At 46.9% G+C, this 17,890-nt stretch overlaps 7 protein-coding genes across 7 annotated transcripts; 2 read left to right on the top strand and 5 right to left on the bottom strand.

Annotated features, from left to right (window-relative positions):
- Window positions 1-675: 675 nt before the first annotated feature.
- On the bottom strand, window positions 676-2,141 carry GLAREA_00503 (uncharacterized protein; the record flags this gene model as incomplete). Its single annotated transcript, XM_008085261.1, has 6 exons — window positions 676-1,069; window positions 1,122-1,232; window positions 1,284-1,401; window positions 1,452-1,559; window positions 1,632-1,905; window positions 1,956-2,141. The coding sequence occupies 6 exons, from the start codon at window positions 2,139-2,141 to the stop codon at window positions 676-678; spliced, it is 1,191 nt and encodes a 396-aa protein (XP_008083452.1).
- Window positions 2,142-2,722: 581 nt separating this feature from the next.
- Window positions 2,723-4,314, bottom strand: GLAREA_00502 (Arginase/deacetylase; the record flags this gene model as incomplete). The annotated part of the gene is made up of 6 exons (XM_008085260.1): window positions 2,723-2,755; window positions 2,824-2,970; window positions 3,030-3,389; window positions 3,523-3,593; window positions 3,643-3,845; window positions 3,905-4,314. 6 exons carry the CDS (start codon window positions 4,312-4,314, stop codon window positions 2,723-2,725), a joined length of 1,224 nt encoding a protein of 407 aa, XP_008083451.1.
- An 808-nt stretch (window positions 4,315-5,122) lies between these two features.
- Window positions 5,123-9,108, top strand: GLAREA_00501 (Cysteine proteinase; the record flags this gene model as incomplete). The annotated part of the gene is made up of 13 exons (XM_008085259.1): window positions 5,123-5,321; window positions 5,379-5,747; window positions 5,806-5,852; window positions 6,014-6,222; window positions 6,351-6,435; window positions 6,718-6,738; window positions 6,801-7,006; window positions 7,135-7,244; window positions 7,293-7,625; window positions 7,755-7,804; window positions 7,869-7,990; window positions 8,072-8,371; window positions 8,433-9,108. The coding sequence occupies 13 exons, from the start codon at window positions 5,123-5,125 to the stop codon at window positions 9,106-9,108; spliced, it is 2,727 nt and encodes a 908-aa protein (XP_008083450.1).
- A 285-nt stretch (window positions 9,109-9,393) lies between these two features.
- On the bottom strand, window positions 9,394-11,973 carry GLAREA_00500 (uncharacterized protein; the record flags this gene model as incomplete). The annotated part of the gene is made up of 2 exons (XM_008085258.1): window positions 9,394-11,750; window positions 11,802-11,973. 2 exons carry the CDS (start codon window positions 11,971-11,973, stop codon window positions 9,394-9,396), a joined length of 2,529 nt encoding a protein of 842 aa, XP_008083449.1.
- A 1,451-nt stretch (window positions 11,974-13,424) lies between these two features.
- On the bottom strand, window positions 13,425-14,328 carry GLAREA_00499 (uncharacterized protein; the record flags this gene model as incomplete). Its single annotated transcript, XM_008085257.1, has 4 exons — window positions 13,425-13,501; window positions 13,554-13,762; window positions 13,825-14,029; window positions 14,145-14,328. 4 exons carry the CDS (start codon window positions 14,326-14,328, stop codon window positions 13,425-13,427), a joined length of 675 nt encoding a protein of 224 aa, XP_008083448.1.
- Window positions 14,329-14,911: 583 nt separating this feature from the next.
- On the top strand, window positions 14,912-15,459 carry GLAREA_00498 (uncharacterized protein; the record flags this gene model as incomplete). Its single annotated transcript, XM_008085256.1, has 2 exons — window positions 14,912-15,009; window positions 15,123-15,459. 2 exons carry the CDS (start codon window positions 14,912-14,914, stop codon window positions 15,457-15,459), a joined length of 435 nt encoding a protein of 144 aa, XP_008083447.1.
- A 457-nt stretch (window positions 15,460-15,916) lies between these two features.
- On the bottom strand, window positions 15,917-16,455 carry GLAREA_00497 (uncharacterized protein; the record flags this gene model as incomplete). Its single annotated transcript, XM_008085255.1, has 3 exons — window positions 15,917-16,165; window positions 16,235-16,282; window positions 16,333-16,455. The coding sequence occupies 3 exons, from the start codon at window positions 16,453-16,455 to the stop codon at window positions 15,917-15,919; spliced, it is 420 nt and encodes a 139-aa protein (XP_008083446.1).
- Window positions 16,456-17,890: the final 1,435 nt, after the last annotated feature.

Here is a 17,890-nt window from a genome sequence, read left to right as displayed (position 1 = left end):
GGTATGAAAGTATGGTTTCTCAAATTAAAGGTATCTAGTCTAGTTATCAGTAAAAGTATATTATTTCGTCGTGTTGTATTAATTATTCAATAACTATACTTGAAAAAGAGCCATCTTATTAGTGTACCAAAGTGCAGAAGTAACAAATTCCGGTATGCTCATCATCCAGACGACGGCTACCGCATTCTAAATGATGTCTGAATCCTTTGCTGATGTGCTACATTCGATGACACACAATCACAGTTCCAACATGACACCATCTCGCTTAAATTTGGAGCCGAATTCAGATATATTACACGGAATGGGTTTTAGCGTCAGAACTTTCACCCATCATAAGATACAAGGTTGAATCCATTCTTGTTTTACTCACAGAGAAGCAGACGCTGACAGAGCACTCCAGCTGTGCCTGAGTGATCATGAGATATTGGAGGTTGTAGTTTATTGGGGTCGGTTTAGCAGTAAACTACAACACTGATTATAGCGGAAGACTATTGGATGATACAAAGTCAGAAAATTCGCAAGAGACGTCCCCCCACAAGACGTTTAGGAATAACTGGGGGCACTTCCAATCACTTCGACCTTTCGCGCAGCAGGCTCAGATGTACCAGCGTCCAACAACTACTCAGCCCAGATGGGGAAGACATTTCTTGCTTGGCTGTAGTTCGGGCTAAAGAATCATAATTCGCCTAGCCGGCTCTGAATACTCCTATTATCTTCATACGTAATTTCCACGACGGTGGTAACCATGATTTCTCCATTTTTCACCGCAATCAAGCCTTCGTCTTTCTCATCTCTTTTCCCGGTACAATTTACTGTATATGGGTCATTGTCTATGCTTTTTGACCCAGAAATGATGCTGCCTATCGTGTTCCAATCGTTGGTGTTTTGTCTACGAGATGGAGTATACTGGAGATTGGGAGATTTGGAATTTGATCCGGGAAGACCTGTAAGCTTTGAGGTGTTCCTGCAGTACGTTCGAAGCAAAGGCCTCATGGCTGGGATCGAGGCTGCGGTTATTGACACATTCGCTTCAACCGTCATCCATTTTTGAAGCTTGGTATTCACCCAGCTAATTCACACGATTAGCAAAACCACATGCCAGTAATGTCGAGTTCATGTACCTGAAGTCTGTGTACCCTTCGAAATCTAGACCCGCTGGGTGTACCCATGCTTTCGCGATACCGTAGTACGTGGCCATCTGTCCAAATTTAACAATTGATATTAGTGCCGCGCTGGATGAACCCTTTGTCAGAACATTCAACCCCCAAGCATGGGCAACTTACAATACTCCAAGCGACAAACAAGCAAGTAGAGAGGCCTTCGTCCGAATGCTGATGTTGAGATTCCATAGTAGAGGAAATGGGAGGGCGGCAAATGCGAAGTCCGTCAATATGTTGCATCCTGAAATTACTCTGGTCAGGTTTCGACACCATCAAAGATAATATACGCACCAGAGATCGTAAAGATAATTATCCTTGTCATATAAAATGCATAACATGAGCCTGCGACGACACCGTCTAAAGTCCTTGCTACTGGTTGACACTGTTGCAACAACCATCCTGTTCATAGGTTTCAGTAAGTTCTTGGGGTAACCACCCTATGTTAAATTCTTGCGAAGCTTCTGTACTCACCTGTGGTGACGACTGTGTAAAGACCAACGAGTCCCATAAAGGTAAGAATCACGTATCGATACAGTGTGTACACAGTAAACCGCAGCAGGGCAACTCCGATACTGAGTTTCACGAACCCGATCGCATAGATGTAGATGATCTGAGCTGCCAGTCCCAATTCCAACTGTACTCGCATTCCATGCTGGCCGTGCTCTTGTGCGGCATAGTGAACGTGGCGACCCAGGCCCAGGTAGGTCATGGTGAGCGTACATGCAGCACCGAAGAGTGACAGACACTTGTGCATGTCAGCGACGACGAGTGTAGGGCACGTGGAGAGGTGAGAACCATTGCGATCAAAATCAAATAATCATCCCAACTAGCTCCGCGGACGATCTTAAAGCGAACCCACGCCCTCACGGCCACTGCCAGCGACGCGGCCACGGTGGTGATGATGATCCCGCACAGAAGGCCAGGTTGAAGAGATCTGTCTGGCAAATTCCAGCCAGGAAGAAGAACGGACGCCGGTGCCATGTTTGACTGGAAGCGACCTAGTTGCGATTATGGCACAATAGAAGGGACGATGGAAATAAACATCATGAATAGATCTGTCGGTGTTTTGGAATGTAGCGAAGTAGCTAAGTAGCTATGTAGCTCGAAAAAGACGGCGAGCTTCACCTTCACATAGAGACATTCAGGTCGTGCCGAGCTTGTGGGGCAGCATCGATTACCTAGGTACCTTACCTAGGTATGCAGTTTATACTGCCTTCGAAAATGCCAAGGACAGGTTATTCACCCCATACTGTCAGGTAAAATTTACCAAGACCCAACGAAATTATCCTACATCCTCATTGTATCTATCTCCTTATCCACGACCTGCAATGCAGTGGCAGCAGCGAGGAAGGAAGTGTTTTCTGGAGTGCGGCCTGCGCCGGAGCTCGACTACGTCCCAGAACTGACAGCGATTCCGTGCGCAAACCAGGCCGTTATGTATCTCTTGATTATATGTCTCAAATCCTACCACGTCCCTCTTACTACGTACCTCCTACTACGTGGTATAGAATGGATCACAGAGTAGGCAACACTGCCTAGGTCCTGCAGAATGCCCACTCGGATCATGCCTGCGGTTTTTTCACTGGCACATGGACCTAAACACGTCAAATCACCTTCTAGTTGTGGCAGAGCACTCCCCAAGCTCCGAAGCATTTGAACTTACCATCCAATGGAGGATCTCAAGGATGATCTGGCTCACGGCAATGCCCGTCGTCTCGGCGGCATTGTCGTAAATCGGCGTAAACTCAACCACGTCGGAACCGATAATCGGTAGCTTGGCGTCAGAGAGCCCTTTGATGATCGCGAGAAGCTGGGTCAGGAGTCAACACCGAATCTGGTGCACGCTCGTGGGTGTTGATGTTTACATACCTCTCTTGTGGTCCAACCCCCAGGTTCAATGGTGCCAGTGGCCGGGGCAAACGCAGGGTCCAGAACATCGATATCTACACTCAAGTAAACATATTCCGTGCCCACCGTCTCGATAATTTTCTGGACCACTTTATCAACACCCATCTGGTCCAGAGCTCTCGCACGTATGTAGCTGAAGCCGCACCGCAGATCGTTGTTGAGATCATAATGCTCATCAAAAAGACTGGAGCGAGAACCAAGATGCATGTTACTATGGTTCGATAGAAGACCCTCTTCGTGGGCAATGTGCAACATCGTCCCGTGATTAACTTCCGCGTGTCTGGTTAAACCTCCACCCAGTTGCTTCGGATCCCACGTGTCCTACATACGAAGAGTCAATTATTCTGCACTAATGAGTAATTGGTATTGCTGGAGGTCCTCATATCGACACAGTCAATCCCATTGTCGATTGACAGAGGGGAGGCTAAACCTCCTCTGACCTGTTTCAACGTACCAGATGACTGTCGAAATGGAGAACAGCAACTCGGCCCCACGTAGAGTGCAAAGCTCGAAGAATCGGGAGGGCTGAAGAGGTCAGCTTCTCAGAGTCCTAAGCGGGAATATCTAAACCCACTAATGGTATGATCGCCTCCAATAGCGATAAGCCGGACTGCATCTGCCGCTGATGTATTTTGGGGCGTTTGCTTGCCGAGGGCCTTCATACCTCGCTCCAATTCGTGGATTGCAACGAGTTTGTCAAAAGGTGTATTGTATATATCGCCGCAATCCACCACTTTAGCCCAGCTCCGAAATGGATTTACACCATTATGATCCATACTTGGAGAAGGATGAACATCAGCAAATTTTCAGGTACGGTATCGATACAGGTCACGTACTCCCAACCAGCAGCTGGACTTAATCGTCGTGCTCCATTACGACCACCATTGGGCCCGAATCTTGCCCCAGGCCGATAGGATACGCCCAAATCGAAGGGATGGCCCACTATTCCAATATCAAATTTCGATTCTGTGCACTCCACATACTCGAGATGAGCAAAGGTTCCAATGCCTTCATAAGGATAATCGTCATCAAACTTCCTGCTTGAGAATCTGGGAGGAAGTAATGCCAGTGGTTCAGCAAGTTCCGCGTCGATGAGCCTCCGGCCAAATACTGTGGTGGCAACGAAATTTTGTTGGAATGGGTCGTCGTTCTTCAGAAATGATTGATGCTGGTAATTCCCAGGCTCGGGCTCAGAGGCAGCTGCCGCGAGGCCCAAGCAAGCGAAGAAATAGAGTATAAAAACCATATTCTTGTTCTCCTGGTTGGTAGTTGTCTCACTAAGACTGGCTCAAACGGTCAATGATCTCATATCCACTCTTGTCACAAAGGGTCGTCTGTCACGTGCGCATTGCACTGCTCTGTCGTACCACATACTTATCATGCATCGTTTGGTCCTTATTGTAGACTACGCTACAGCAAGTTTAGCTACGCTAAATACCATGATCCTGCTTTTATTAGAGTTGTCGCGGAAAGTATAGGATACATAAACACGTGACAAATCCGAAATGATACGGGAATAGAGGGGTCGCTTGTGGCATACGGAGTAAGCTCGAGCAACCACATGGGCTTACCCGGAACACCGATGGCATTTTCATAATGTCCTTGCACTTGAGGTTTTAGCAAGCTCTCGCGATGGGCAACGTACGCGGCTTCACCTATTATTTCCAGGAAAAAGACGAGATTTCTCCCCCTGAAGTAATCCACCGAAGCCAGAGCGCCGAGCGGTTATTTATGCAGTGATTGAGAGGTCCGCCAATCAGCAGTGGTTGCAAACAATGCTTCCATTGGCTGATCATATAGCATGGTAACCGGACAACTGCAGATGAGATATTCTCAGCCGCAATGTTATCCTCAGCGCTAGACCATTGGGATCAAAATGGCGCGCTTACTGCAGGGCTACTTTCCATAATGGTCACCGCATGATATTGCCCATCCTAGCCATCTTCCTCTGCTGTCACAGTGAAATACAAATTTGCTGGCCCTCCATTTAAGACAAACACGAAAGCATACGACTTTTCCCAAGCATCCACAACAATAGACCTCCTGAAATAAAAATGGCAGATAATGAGGATAACGACCAATGCACCGGGGTATCGGCTCCTATGTACGGCCAGGCGGACTCGCTGGATGGTCGCGATAAACCTATAATGCTTGTTCCAGCCATTATGGGGTCGAAGAAAGCAAAACATTTGGCACCACAGCAAACAGTTGACGAGTTTTGGGCTAAGTTCGATTCAAAAACCCCCGGAAAAGGTATATTTCAGTAAATTCACTCGGTCACTGGTGTACTTTTGCTAAAAAAAAGATAAGCGTATGCTTTACTGCCTAAGAATTTGTATGCAGAGAAGGCCAGAGAAAATGCACCAAAGGGTGTCGTTCAAGGTGAAGATGCTGTATCATCTTACGAAGCGGCCGCCGGAACCTGCAGAGACAAGGTGGCTAAGATAGTCAAAGAATGCCGGCGGGTCAACCAAAAATATTCGGATAATCATTTCAACATTGAATTCGACCTCAAAGCTGGGCAGCGGGACTGTTTAAGGAGTTTGAACGACAACGAGTGCAACTACACACCACTCTCAACAAAAAGGGTCACCGACATCTTCGAAAGCCCGAAATTTTTTAGTGACGGCCCTACTGCAAGTGACATACGTCAAGGAAGAGATGGTGACTGTTGGCTTTGTATGGCGCTATTTGGGGCTCTTTTTTTGACATTGACTGACTGATGAATGCTTTGTAGTGGCTGCTTTGGGCACATTAGGGAACAAGCCAGGGCTTATCGAAAAAGTTTGTGTCGCAAGGGACGAAAAAGTTGGAGGCACGTAATATTTCCCTTCTATCTCTACTGTAAGCTCCTACCTCAGTGGCTTGGAGCATAATCGGAGTTTGGACATGGATCCATGTCTCAAAGCTAATAAAAGGAAATGTGTACTAATAATATTTTGCAGTGTGTAAGGGACCCTTCTCCTATTTTGCCAAACAAGTCTTTTGCTTGTATACAAGTCACTCTGCCTCCCATAATCTTGCGATACCAGATATGTAATATTCGGAATGAAAAATTGCTGAGTAGTGGTGCACTAGATGGATTCGTTTTCCACAGAGACGGCGAATGGATCTCCGAGATCATTGACGACAAACTCTATCTCATTAAACCCGAGTATGTCACTTTCATAGGGATTACTATTCATCAATTTGCTTCGTGTTGTGGCAAAGATAAACTCCTTCGTTTTTCACCGCGCACTCTACCCCAGACGACACTGCTAACACTGAGATACATAAATGTAGCTACACTGAAAGCAACTTGACGCGAGAATTCATCGATGAGCATAGCTTTGTCGACGGCCAAGAACTCTATCGCAAAACTTATCATGTTTGTAACATTTCTTTTCGAACCCTCTAATTCCTAGTGGATGTGCTTAATTAACAGCAATAGACGAACTCAAAAGCACTCTATTTTGCACAATGCAGTGATCCTAACGAAACTTGGCTTCCGTTGCTTGAAAAGGTAGAGTTGATCCTTCATAACATGTCACGTTCGTCGAGGATGTTTCATCATTAAAGACCAAAGTCTTCAAAATAACATGCACTCCTATCCCGCTCAGTCTCAATGCTTTATCTATTCATATATACTAATACAGCATTCTTAACGCAGGCTTATGCAAAAGCTCATGGTGTAAGGAGCCCATTCAACAATAAACCTGTTTCCTCGATTATATTGAAATAACTCTGTATTAGGATTTCTCCGCAATATCAGGTGGTTTCACGGGTGAAGGGTTGGAGGATCTGACAGGAGGAGTCACTAGCGAAGTCTATACAACGGATATATTAGATACAGATTATTTTTGGAGAGAGGAACTGTTGAAAGTCAACGAGGAGTTCCTTTTTGGGTGTGCCAGCGGCATCTTTGGTGGCCAATTCGCTGGGCGTGGGGATCGAAAGGGGTATACAGCTTTTCCCATTATTTTCCTTTTCAGGCCCCCATTTTGAGTAGCCAGGGGGAAGTTTGTTCATTGGCCTCGGATCTCGGATCTAGGTTAATTGAGAAGAAAAGTATGCTGACTTGTTCCAGTGTCCTTGAGGGGCATGCCTACTCGATCATGAGGTGTGTAGAAGCGGACGGCAAACGTTTCTGCCTTATTCGAAACCCATGGGGTCAGAAAGAATGGACTGGAGCATGGAGTTAGTAATTTGGCCTAACAGCTCACACTGGTTCACTAAATTTTGTAGGTGATGGTAGCAAGGAGTGGACACCGTATTGGATCCAGAAGTTAGAACATCGTTTTGGTGACGACGGCCAATTCTGGATGACGTACGAGGACCTTCTCAGGACCTACCAGATATTTGACCGCACTCGTCTGTTTTCAGAAGAATGGAAGGTCACCCAGCAATGGACCTCCCTCACAGTCCCCTGGTCTGTGGATTACAATGAGACGAAGTGTAAGTACAAAAGTAGTGAAGCGTTTGTGAAAGTTCTTGGGTCACACCCTGAGGAGGAATATTCGAGTGGGAACCCGGAAAACACCTGCTTTGAGGTAGAAGCGCCCATGGCCCTGGGCTCTGGTTTGCACTTTAGCAAAGCTCAAAGCCCATTTTTTTGGATGACAAGTGTCTGCTCTAATGGGGCTATATGATAACTCAGAGAGAACCGTTCCGGTAGAGATAGACAAAAGCTGATTTCCTTCCGTCTAGTTTCATTCACGATTGAAAGGGAGGCTTCGGTTGTGATAGTTCTCTCTCAAGTAAGTGATTTACGTCGCGTCAGACTGAGCAAGATTTGACCACCCCGGCTAACTGGAAGGGCAGTTGGATGATCGATATTTTTGTGGCCTGGAGGGCCAGTACAGGTTCTGGCTCGCTTTTCGAGTACACAGGGCTGGGAAAGAGGATTATATTGTTCGCAGTCGGAGCATTTATCGTATGCAGAGGTAAGTGTTCGCCGAAAATTCAGATTACTTGTGACCGTCCTAGAGCAGGACAAGAGTTGACCTAAATGTTAATTTGAATAGGTCCGTCTCCGCTGAGCTTACGCTTGAAGCTGGCGAATATCATGTTCTCATGAAAGTGGAGGCAGAAAAGTATTCAGAGCTTTCTCCGCCCGAGGATGTTCTTCGGGACAACGTAAAAGGCCGCCGTGAGAAGGTGTTGCGAGTTGGTCTTTCCTACGACATGGCACACGCTAAAGGAGTTATATTCGAAACAGAAGAGGAAAAAAAAGCTAAGCAACAAGCCCGACAGGCAGAAAAAACGGAAGTCATCAAACGGATGAAGAAGGTTATGTTCACTCATAAACAGAGGGATCGTCACAGGTAATATCAGTTATTGCAATTAACTCCGTTAGCGAGAAGATTAGCTGATGTGTGAAATTAGAGAAAATCGACAGGCTCGGAGACGACGAGCGGCTGCGCTCAAACGAAAAGCAAAGGCCGAGTCAAAGAAGGCAAGGAACTTGCCAGCCAGCGTGGGACTCGATGCCAAGCCAACTGAAGAATCCTCAACCTCGATATCCGATGAAACCCCTGAGCCTACAAATGAGATAGTCGAGGATGATTCTTCAACATCCAAGTCGGAACAGAATCCCGTGCTTACAAGCGCAGAAGTTCACGATGATCACAACGACCAAGCAGCCGCTCAAATGGAATCAACAGCTATTGCTCCAAACGCCCAAGAAGACGCCACGGACAGCGATTCAGATCTCGAATCAATATCTTCCACCGTATCTACTGTTTCGACATTTGCTGCCGAAGACATGATTGAGTTGAACCATCACCGAGCCTTACAGGCCAAGGAAGAAGCCGACGAGCGTGCTATGCAGAATCCACAAGTGGAGGAGAGTGAAGACGAATTTGAGGCTGATCCTTGGAATGCTGTCGCCGTCGTCGGTCTCCGAATATATGCTAAGGGCTGTGGTGTTGCTCTGAAAGTCGTGAGACCTAGAAGCTGGGAGAATAAGGAGGGTGCTTTGGACATCGATGATAGTGCCAAAGATGCTACCAAGGGAAATGATGTAGAGGTTGTTCAGGAAGAGGGGGGCGCGAAAGAGTAACCCAATATCTGATTACGAGGTTCTCAGGCTAAGGAGCCTATGGGTAATTATGCATGGTCGGTTTGAACAGATGATACTCCATAGTTCAGTCGTCAGTAATCGACTGTGTAGGGCTCACGATTCACAAGACTCAACAATGAGTGGACTCGAAAGCCTCGCGAGGTGATGCAATTAGCTAAAAGTGAGCCACAACTCCTTTCGAAATTTTCCTATCAATTTCGAATATTCCTGTGAGGAACTTTTCCTTCGACCCCGCTTACATTTATTGTACAAGGCCATCAATGCTTACAGGAAAAAGAAGCCCTTGGTTCGAGATTTGCTCTTGATTTTCCCCTTTACTTCTTCGGGACTCTCTGATTTCATCTTGATTTCTGTCGTCTCTGGCTTTGGTTTATCTCCCTTTTCGTCCTTCTCTTCTGATTTCATCACTTTTTTTGTTTTCTTTTTGACATCAATACCCTCTTCAGTCCCCTTTTCCTCCATGTCTTCCGATTTTGTCACTCTCTTCGTTTTCTTCTTGGGGTCATTCACCTCTTTATTTTCCGTTTGCTTCTTTTCTTCCTTCTTCCTTCCTTGCTTCCTTTTCTCCTCCTGTTTGAGCCTATCCTCACTTTCCTTCCTTTCTCTGACCTCTTTTACTTTTGTTTCTTTGAGAATTTTCTTTTCCTCCTTCCTCTTTTCTTTTGCCTCGTTCGAGACTTTCTCCTTCACGCTCTCATTCTTCTGGGGTTTTGGGTCATGATCTACTTTACCACTTTCAGGCATTTTTGCTTCCCTCTTTCCCTTCGCCTTCTTCTCCTCAGCTCTCTTTACTTCCTTGCTGTCCCTCTTCACTTCCTTGCTATCTCTCTTCGCCATCTTGTCGCTCTTCACTGCGCTATTGCCCTTTTGAATTTTCAGATTTTCCACTTTAGAAAGCAAGTGCAGCTTTTCGGGATCTTTCTTCTCCGAAGCTTTCATGTCGCCTTTCTTTGACTTCTTGACCAGGATCTTCGATAGATCTTTGCCGGTTGTCTTCTTTCCGTGTTGTTTTTCATGCTTTGAGGAGTTATCCCTTTCCTTGTCGTTTTTTCTTGTATTTGCCTCGGTACTGACTTTCGGACCTGCGTCATCTGGCTGTTTCAGCCCTTCCTCGAAATGTACTGAATGCGAGGATAAATGCTTTGTTAGTTTTGGCTCTTCTGCTGGCTGTACGAAGGACTCTTCGGTTGGCACTGGTTCGGCAACTGGTAATTGGGAGCCTTCTTCTACAGCCGGCCTTACAATATCTTCGGGTGGTGTTGCTTGTACTTCCGCTGGAGGCGGAGCTTCCGCGGTTTCCTCTGGTGGGATAGTGGTCTCTTCGACTGGCGGCGGCGATGGTGCGTCAGTTGCTGGTACGGTAACATTTGCGTTTTTATTTACTAATTCCTCGACAGGTGGTGGAACTGCTTCTTCAGTTGGTGACACTATGGCAATCTCGATTGGACTGGTCGAATCTTCGGCTGGATGGGGGGTTGCTTCTTCATTTATGAATGCTGCTGATGTCTCGACAGGAATTGCTTGTTCTACGGCCACGGATACTGCACCTTCAACCAAAGATGTGGATACTTCTTCAACGGCAATCGTCGCTACCTCCTCATGCGGCTGAACTGGCTCTGCCACCAGCAGTACTATTTCCTCAGCAATAGGCGCAGCAGTTTCTTCTGTTACTATTGCTAGAGTATCCTCAGGAGTAAATACTTGGTCCCCAATTGGCGTTGGAGAGGCTTTATCTACCGGTAACGTAGATTCTTCAGCTGGCGGCGCGGGAGATACTTCAATCCCCTGAGTCACCGCAGATTCGGGAGAAGATGGCTGTTCCTCGACTGGTGTAGGAGCAGCTTCATCTATTGCGGAGTTAGCCTCTTCGGTTGACGGCGCCGCAGAAGATGCTTCAGTTCCCTGCGTTATTGTTTCGTCAGAATGAGGTACTGCTTCCTCGATAGGTGGCGCAGAGACCTCTCCGACGGCTGCTGCTACAGTGTTCTCACAGTGCAGCGGTGGCTCTTCCACAGGTTGTGCAGAAGCTTCAGCTACCAGTACTGATAACTCTTCGGCTGGCGGTACAGGAGTTTCTTCAGTTCCATGGTGTGCAGCATTCTCGGGTAACGGTAGTGGCTCTTCGGCAACTGTTGTAGATGTGCCCTCGGCTATTATACTATCCTCAGTCGAATGCTCTTGGCCCTCAATTGGTGGGGGAGAGGCGTCAATAGATAATGGCGCTTCGACTGCTGCTGATAATGTTTCGTCAGATGTGGGGGCTAGATCTTCATCCGTTAGGGATCCATCCGCGCGTGATGTCTCTTCTTTTGTAAGGGTCTCGGGGCAGGGTTCGATCGATTCAGCAGGATGCGTTATCTCATCACACGCAGATTCCTCCGCAGCCAGTCCTTCTGGGGTCTCTTCAGGCTCTGATTTCGCTTCTGGCACGACTTCTGGCTCAATGCTGTGGTTTGCGTGGTGTAGGTCTTCGGAAGCTTCCTGGCCAGGAGAGGGGGCCTCATCGACGGCAGGCTCCTCATCTACACATGATTCATCTTGGTCTACCGCCTGCGGCTCTGGGTCTTGGACATCTTCCGTGACAATCTCGATGCTGGCTTCCGGCGATGATTCGTCTTCTTCTACGACGCAAGGTCAGGACCGAGTAAAGATGGCTGACTGTTATACTATACTTTGAGGTTCAACTGCCTTGCTTTTCTCCTCAACTTCCTTACAAACCTCGGCAACATTCACATCTCTTGGCTTGCCGGTAAAGAAGACTGGCGCTGTGTGCTCGGTTTGCTGAACCGATGACCAGTTGAAGTTGATGCCAATCCGGTACGGACAGAAGGAAACGTGTTCCATGGCACTGTCCGATATCTGCGTGCATCCAAGAAAGAGGGCGCAGAAACGGACAAATCTTCTTGATGCTTCCTACCTCGCCGGAGATATCTTAAGGTATCCTTAGGACAATCTGGCTGTGAGTGGACTCGCAAGTATCATTGCTATTCCGATAAGGGTGCCGAAACTGGGCTTCTTGGTGTATATTGACGAATCTCAGTCGTTGAAGTATAAAAAAACCGGAAAGGGTAATCCAGACGTTGTTAGTAGAAGGAATTGAATATAAACACCGCAACGAGCAAAGCTAACGCACCTCCTTCTTTGCTTTGGAAGCTTGCAAGGTTTCTACGAAGCAGAATCACCCCACGGCCTGGGAAAATCAGTCGTCCAAATGACCGCTGTCGTGCTTGGTAACCCATGCGAGTTAATGGTGCACCGCAGCCACATTGCACTGAGCTCCCAAGCGTGGTGGTGGTGGTGATGGAGAAGGGGAAGGGCAGCGACGAAATTTAAGCGACGTCGCTCCCGAATGCGGCCCAACGATATTAGCAGCCCAATAACCACGTCCCGTCATCCCGCGGATTTCGTGCAGCCCGGCTCAGTAGTGCTACGTGTTCGACGGGCTTTTTCGTCCGCAATAGATAAGCGGCAGTCGAAACACGATATCTCCTTGATCAAGTCAAGAGCAATCTCATATTTGATCTATGGTCCTGACGAGCCTTACCTGGTTCTTGTCTCGAAAATCCGTCCATCGTCGGGTCGATAGTGTCCTAACCGACAAACTACCTTCCTTAGGTATGTAGTTGACTTGACTGCATTCGTTTCAACAGCAGCAAGCAAGTTTTCGAGTCTTTTATATGCAACGTACTATACATTGTAGACGTCGTCGAATAGCCGACTTATATCTCAGAGATATAGAACGAGCGGGCTGTCACTCTATGTGATCCAACCATACCCAATGGATACTTTCGAAGACTAGTTTTGCAGCAGTCTATAGAGCAGTGTCGATTGTTTACTTGTCGGAAATCTATCGACGGAGGACTGGGGAGGCTCTATCGTATTTCACATTATCGTCGCAGTTAGGCGACTCCTGCATATGTCTTGTTGCAGCGTTAAATATGGCTCATTATGGAACCGACCTTCAGCGGTTGCTGTAGTCTTGCCATTGACAAAGATTGAAAGACATATAATCCTTCACACAGAGATCACATAGTGTGTTCGATGCCAATTCCTTTAGCGTGTGAGAGCGACAGTGAAGTGATTGAACAAACTAAGATTTGGTATTAACATAAAGAGCAGATCCTAAAACGCCGTCATAGAGTGTAGTGTAGGTCGGCCGAGGAAGCTCTATATCGGCTGTCTCAGCTTCCTATCCAGATAAACGACCACCCGGAATATGCAAATACCCGCAGCTAAAAGATGAATCCTAGGAGATCTATTCTGATGACCCAATGTTCACGAAAACAGGAATACCGTCACATAGCCATCTCTGCCTGAAGCTTTCGAAGCTCTTCCTCTTCGTCGTCCTCTTGTGCCGGAGCTTTCGATTTGGCTAAAGCTAGTGTTACTAAAGACGCGCACTAAAACACCAAAACCGAACTTACTCTCTGTATTAGGCGCGGCAGGCAATCGGTGTACTTGGTCGGATACCGGTACATGGCCGGTCCCAATCATCGCGTTGTCAAGTTGTTCTTGTTCCAAATTTTCTAATTCCTCGTTCAACTCGTCGTCGTCAATAGGCTCGCCCATAGGTGTGCTTGTGATTGCATTGGCAATCTCCTCTCCCAGAGCGTGTTGTTCCCGGAGTTTCTCCCTGTACGCAGCAAAGTCAGCAACCAGTCTCTTGATAGATGCCCAGGAAATAAATCCACATACATTGTCTCGTCCACTTTATCAATATTGAGATTACCGTGTATATCTGCCATTGCCTTACCGGCCTTCTCCATAGCCATGAGCGTTTCCCTGTTGATATTTGCCGCCTCGATCGAGTACACCTGTTGTTCTAGTGTTGCAATCTGCGCCGTAGTCTGCTCGAGAGTGTGCTCATGCTGCTTCTTGCGGCGGAGGGCGGCTTTCGCAGCTGTCTCATCATGTCAGCCATGCTCAGGAAGTGTCTGCCGGTCACTGAAATGGCATTTTGTTGAATGACATTCGCAGGCAACTCGCCCGGCACTGTCATTATGGCACATACATACCGTTTTTGTTCGTGCTTACGTTCTTTCTCGCTATTGCATCCTGCTCATCCATCTGATTCTGCAGGTGTCGCTCTCTCTTTTGCAACATCTCCAGCTGGGATCTGAGCCCGAGGATGGCATTTTTCGGGGAGTCCTTCTTCTTCTGAGAGCCCTGCCCCCCGAACCAACCCCAGACGCCGGACATCTTGTAGAGGTGATTCTGGGACTGTTACGATGGTACCTGGGCAGATAGTCGGCTTGTAGGGCCCTTCAACGCACACCCGCTATTGTGAGCACTTTCGAGGCCGCGTGCAATGGGAAATACGTTATCGGACAGGTGGGTTTGGTGGGGGTTGCCGAGGAGCCTTGGAGAGACAAAGAGAGCCGTGGAGGGAGTGATTGTAGGAAGGCGTCGCTGGCGATCCGGAAATCGAGTCGCAACGATATGGCAGGTTCTCGTGAAGAGTGGTGGCTGGAGCTGGGTTGTTTTTTGACTTTGATGCTGTTTGGTTCGGAGCCTACACAAGCCAACGGTGGATGACCTGGAGCCATGACGCTACTCGTATCAAGCGAACATCTAGGTGACCGTACCGTTTGTCGAATCGCGCTGAAGCGTGAATACGATCTGATCACGTGATAACAACTGCCCTCGTCTTGACGCGCGTTGACATGTATCACCTCGCAACCTCTCGTCGACTGCTTAGGTGCCTACTACCTACATAGGTATGTAGTAGATGATTCCGAATCATTGTTCCATGAAGACAGCAAGTTTGGTTCACGTCGCCAAAATGGCCGGACTTCATAATGGACCACTTCCGACCAACCTCATGCTGCTCTCTGATCTCCCACATCTCGCGGTAGGTGACAAGGTCCGCTTTTTAGGCTGGTCAGTTACCTTCAATGAGAATTACCATCATATAAGCAACATCAATGCTGGTATCTCCAGCATATAGCTCACCCAAATCCAAATCCAAAAGTGCTGATGCCCCATACATACAGCATCCAAGATTATTCAAGCACATCGGCGACATGCATCCTGGAACACAAGTATCCCAAGGATAGTTCCGTTCAAGTCCACGTAGACGTGAAGCTTCTCCTCCGAACAATGAGCGCTGGTCATTCCCGAGTTGGGGAATGGGTCAATGTGATCGGCTATATCACTGCTGTGCGCTCAGCCCATCGAACTCTCCCAGAAATCACAGTGGTCTATGTTCAGGCCCTATTGCTATGGTCCGCAGGATCCTTCGATTTACACGGCTACGAAAAGAGTCTTGATCAGCAAAGGCGCGACAAACTTTGTGAGATAGACACAAAGACGGGGAGAGACCCTACTTAGTCGGTCCTAACCAAGTCCGTTACGCTTTGCACTGCTTGGCAACTATAAGCAATTCTCACTGTGGTGAGGGTCGCAGCACGTGTACAAGGAAAGCACCCTTTGCAGCTCCCGACTTATATTATGGCATCGTACATTGCTTCATTGGTATTGAGAAAATGTAGTGATGGTTTTATGGAATTATCATACGACGTCACAAACACCCCTCGCGACCAAAGCAGTCCTCGAGACCAGGTACGAGAGACATAGGGCGATGACTCCTTTGCAACCGGCCGTGTCATAGATCAAATTGCAGAGCAGTCTGATCAGTGGCAAGGTTTGACCTAGGAGCGCCAAAGCAGACTTAGCCGACGCAATGGTCCAAATACCATCTTGCCATGCCATGCCAAAAATCCATCACAACCCTGACCGCCCGGTACTAGGAGAAGACTCAAAGGTGTTGAATTATCAATGTCCATTTTTACCGCCGGTGGGAGGAGTCTACCCTTCTTTGTTCGCCTACACTGCGTCTCGAAGGTTCCTCGCCACGATCGCCTAGATGCCGATGTCTCGATTCTGGTGGACCAGGTTTTGAGCTTGACCCTCGAGAGATAATCACTGGCTGGTGCAGTGGCCTCTTAAGATCCTTGTTTGGTCCATTCTTTGACCTGGCCGCTGCTTGCTTCTCCCACACTTCTCTGCTCTTGAGGCAGATATCGTCTATTTGCTCCTTCAAACAACCATATCAGTAGGAGCGCAACCCGAATAGTACGGCCGAATGGAAAACTCTCGTACGTACGTCTGTAAGACAAGGTCCTGGCGACGAAATGAGATAGCCATCTTGTCCCTATAATTTGGAGTAAGTAAGCTATAATACAAAAAATAGGTTGGCGGTACCATTTGAGTGTACGGTCTTATTGTTGCCTCGGGACCGAGGTGATATTGCAACTCCTGTGTGATCACTTTTCTATTGATCTCGAAACTCGGTATCCAGTATCTGATTAATTCTTGATTGGACATGTTTCTAGATATCCATCTGGCTGTTCCAAGTATTATTGTGAGGTGGACTTCTGTAAAACCATAAAGATATAGAGTTTCAGGAGGGGAAGATCTTTAAATCTGAAATGACAGCAGTCGGTGAGCGCAAAGTAAGAGACTTGCATGGGGATGGCATCTCTTTACGCCTTAATATGCTGGAGAGCCAAATCGAACAGAATGATTGTGGGTTTTATAAGGTGGAATCCATCACGTAGCTAAAATCGGAGGGTTCTCACCTGAGATAGGAGCGGTGTAGCGCTCATGCCAGAGTCCTCTGTTCGTCGTATCATCGATTGTATATAGATAACCATTGTCATGCACAAAACACATTTAGCTCGAGTCAGTTGGCTTATTCCACGCCCAGTGCATTTTGCGGTCAGCCATCCACGTATTGCCAACCTTCAAATGCATAACAAGTCTTTTTAATTTACCCTTTCAGTCAATACAACTGTGGGCCTTGGGACAGACAAGAGGCGTCGATGTCAATGGTCGTTGAAGTAGGCCGAAAGCCTTAATGGGGCTGACCATCTGATAGGTGGAAGTGCCTCTAACAAAACGTGTAGGAATCAAAACCCCTGTGACGCACGTAATCGACATGACAATTAGTTGCGTTTCGATACTCTTCACCACGTAGTAGAAATTTTTGTAGTTATGTTCGAAGGGTGGTTGATTTCAATGATCACAAGAAATCGTTAATCACGTAGCATGTCTCCAGGTGAGAGAGACACTTTCAAGCGCTCGGTTCATTTTTTATTCTTTTTACTTCTCGTAGCACATCATATTCAACTCAGACATCAGTTAATACAACAGCTATTACCAGGGTTAGTTCATGCATTTCTGTAAAACACCATCCACGTTCATTGGCACTTACACATCCGTAGTTCTGGGCATATGAGTAAAAGGTTGTTCTTAATTTACAGTATAGAGTCGCTAGATTTTGGCCAAGCTGCTATTAGACTAGATGCAAAAGGCTTGATTGCTAACTCTCAGTTAAAGTATCTTGAAATATCGATTAGTGTAAACATGTTGGACTCAACTATATTTGAATTTGTATTCATCAACACCGGAGCAGTAAATCAGCCAATGAACACTATATGAAGAATAAAGCATGTCAAGTTTGCAGCCTATAAGATGATATGATGAGATTTTACGACGTTTTCTTCCTAGTGATAATTTAGGATGGTGGAAAAACTCACATTTTCAGAGGTTTTGTAGATTACACTAATCTGTTCGCTGTAGTACAGAAATACCAGACGCAATATGCAAGTGGAAAACGGTATGTATAGCCTTGAGTTTCGTTAATTGGGAAATTGGCCTAACGGGTCCATCTTGTCTAGAATTACATGTCTTGAAAACCAACATGTCATAACATGAAAGTGATAGACCAAAAGTATCTCAAATGCAAATATTGGTAAAC

Source organism: Glarea lozoyensis (assembly GCF_000409485.1).
Source record: "Glarea lozoyensis ATCC 20868 chromosome Unknown GLAREA3, whole genome shotgun sequence".
NCBI classification, from domain to species: domain Eukaryota; kingdom Fungi; phylum Ascomycota; class Leotiomycetes; order Helotiales; family Helotiaceae; genus Glarea; species Glarea lozoyensis.
This window is presented reverse-complemented; position numbering and strand designations above follow the sequence as displayed.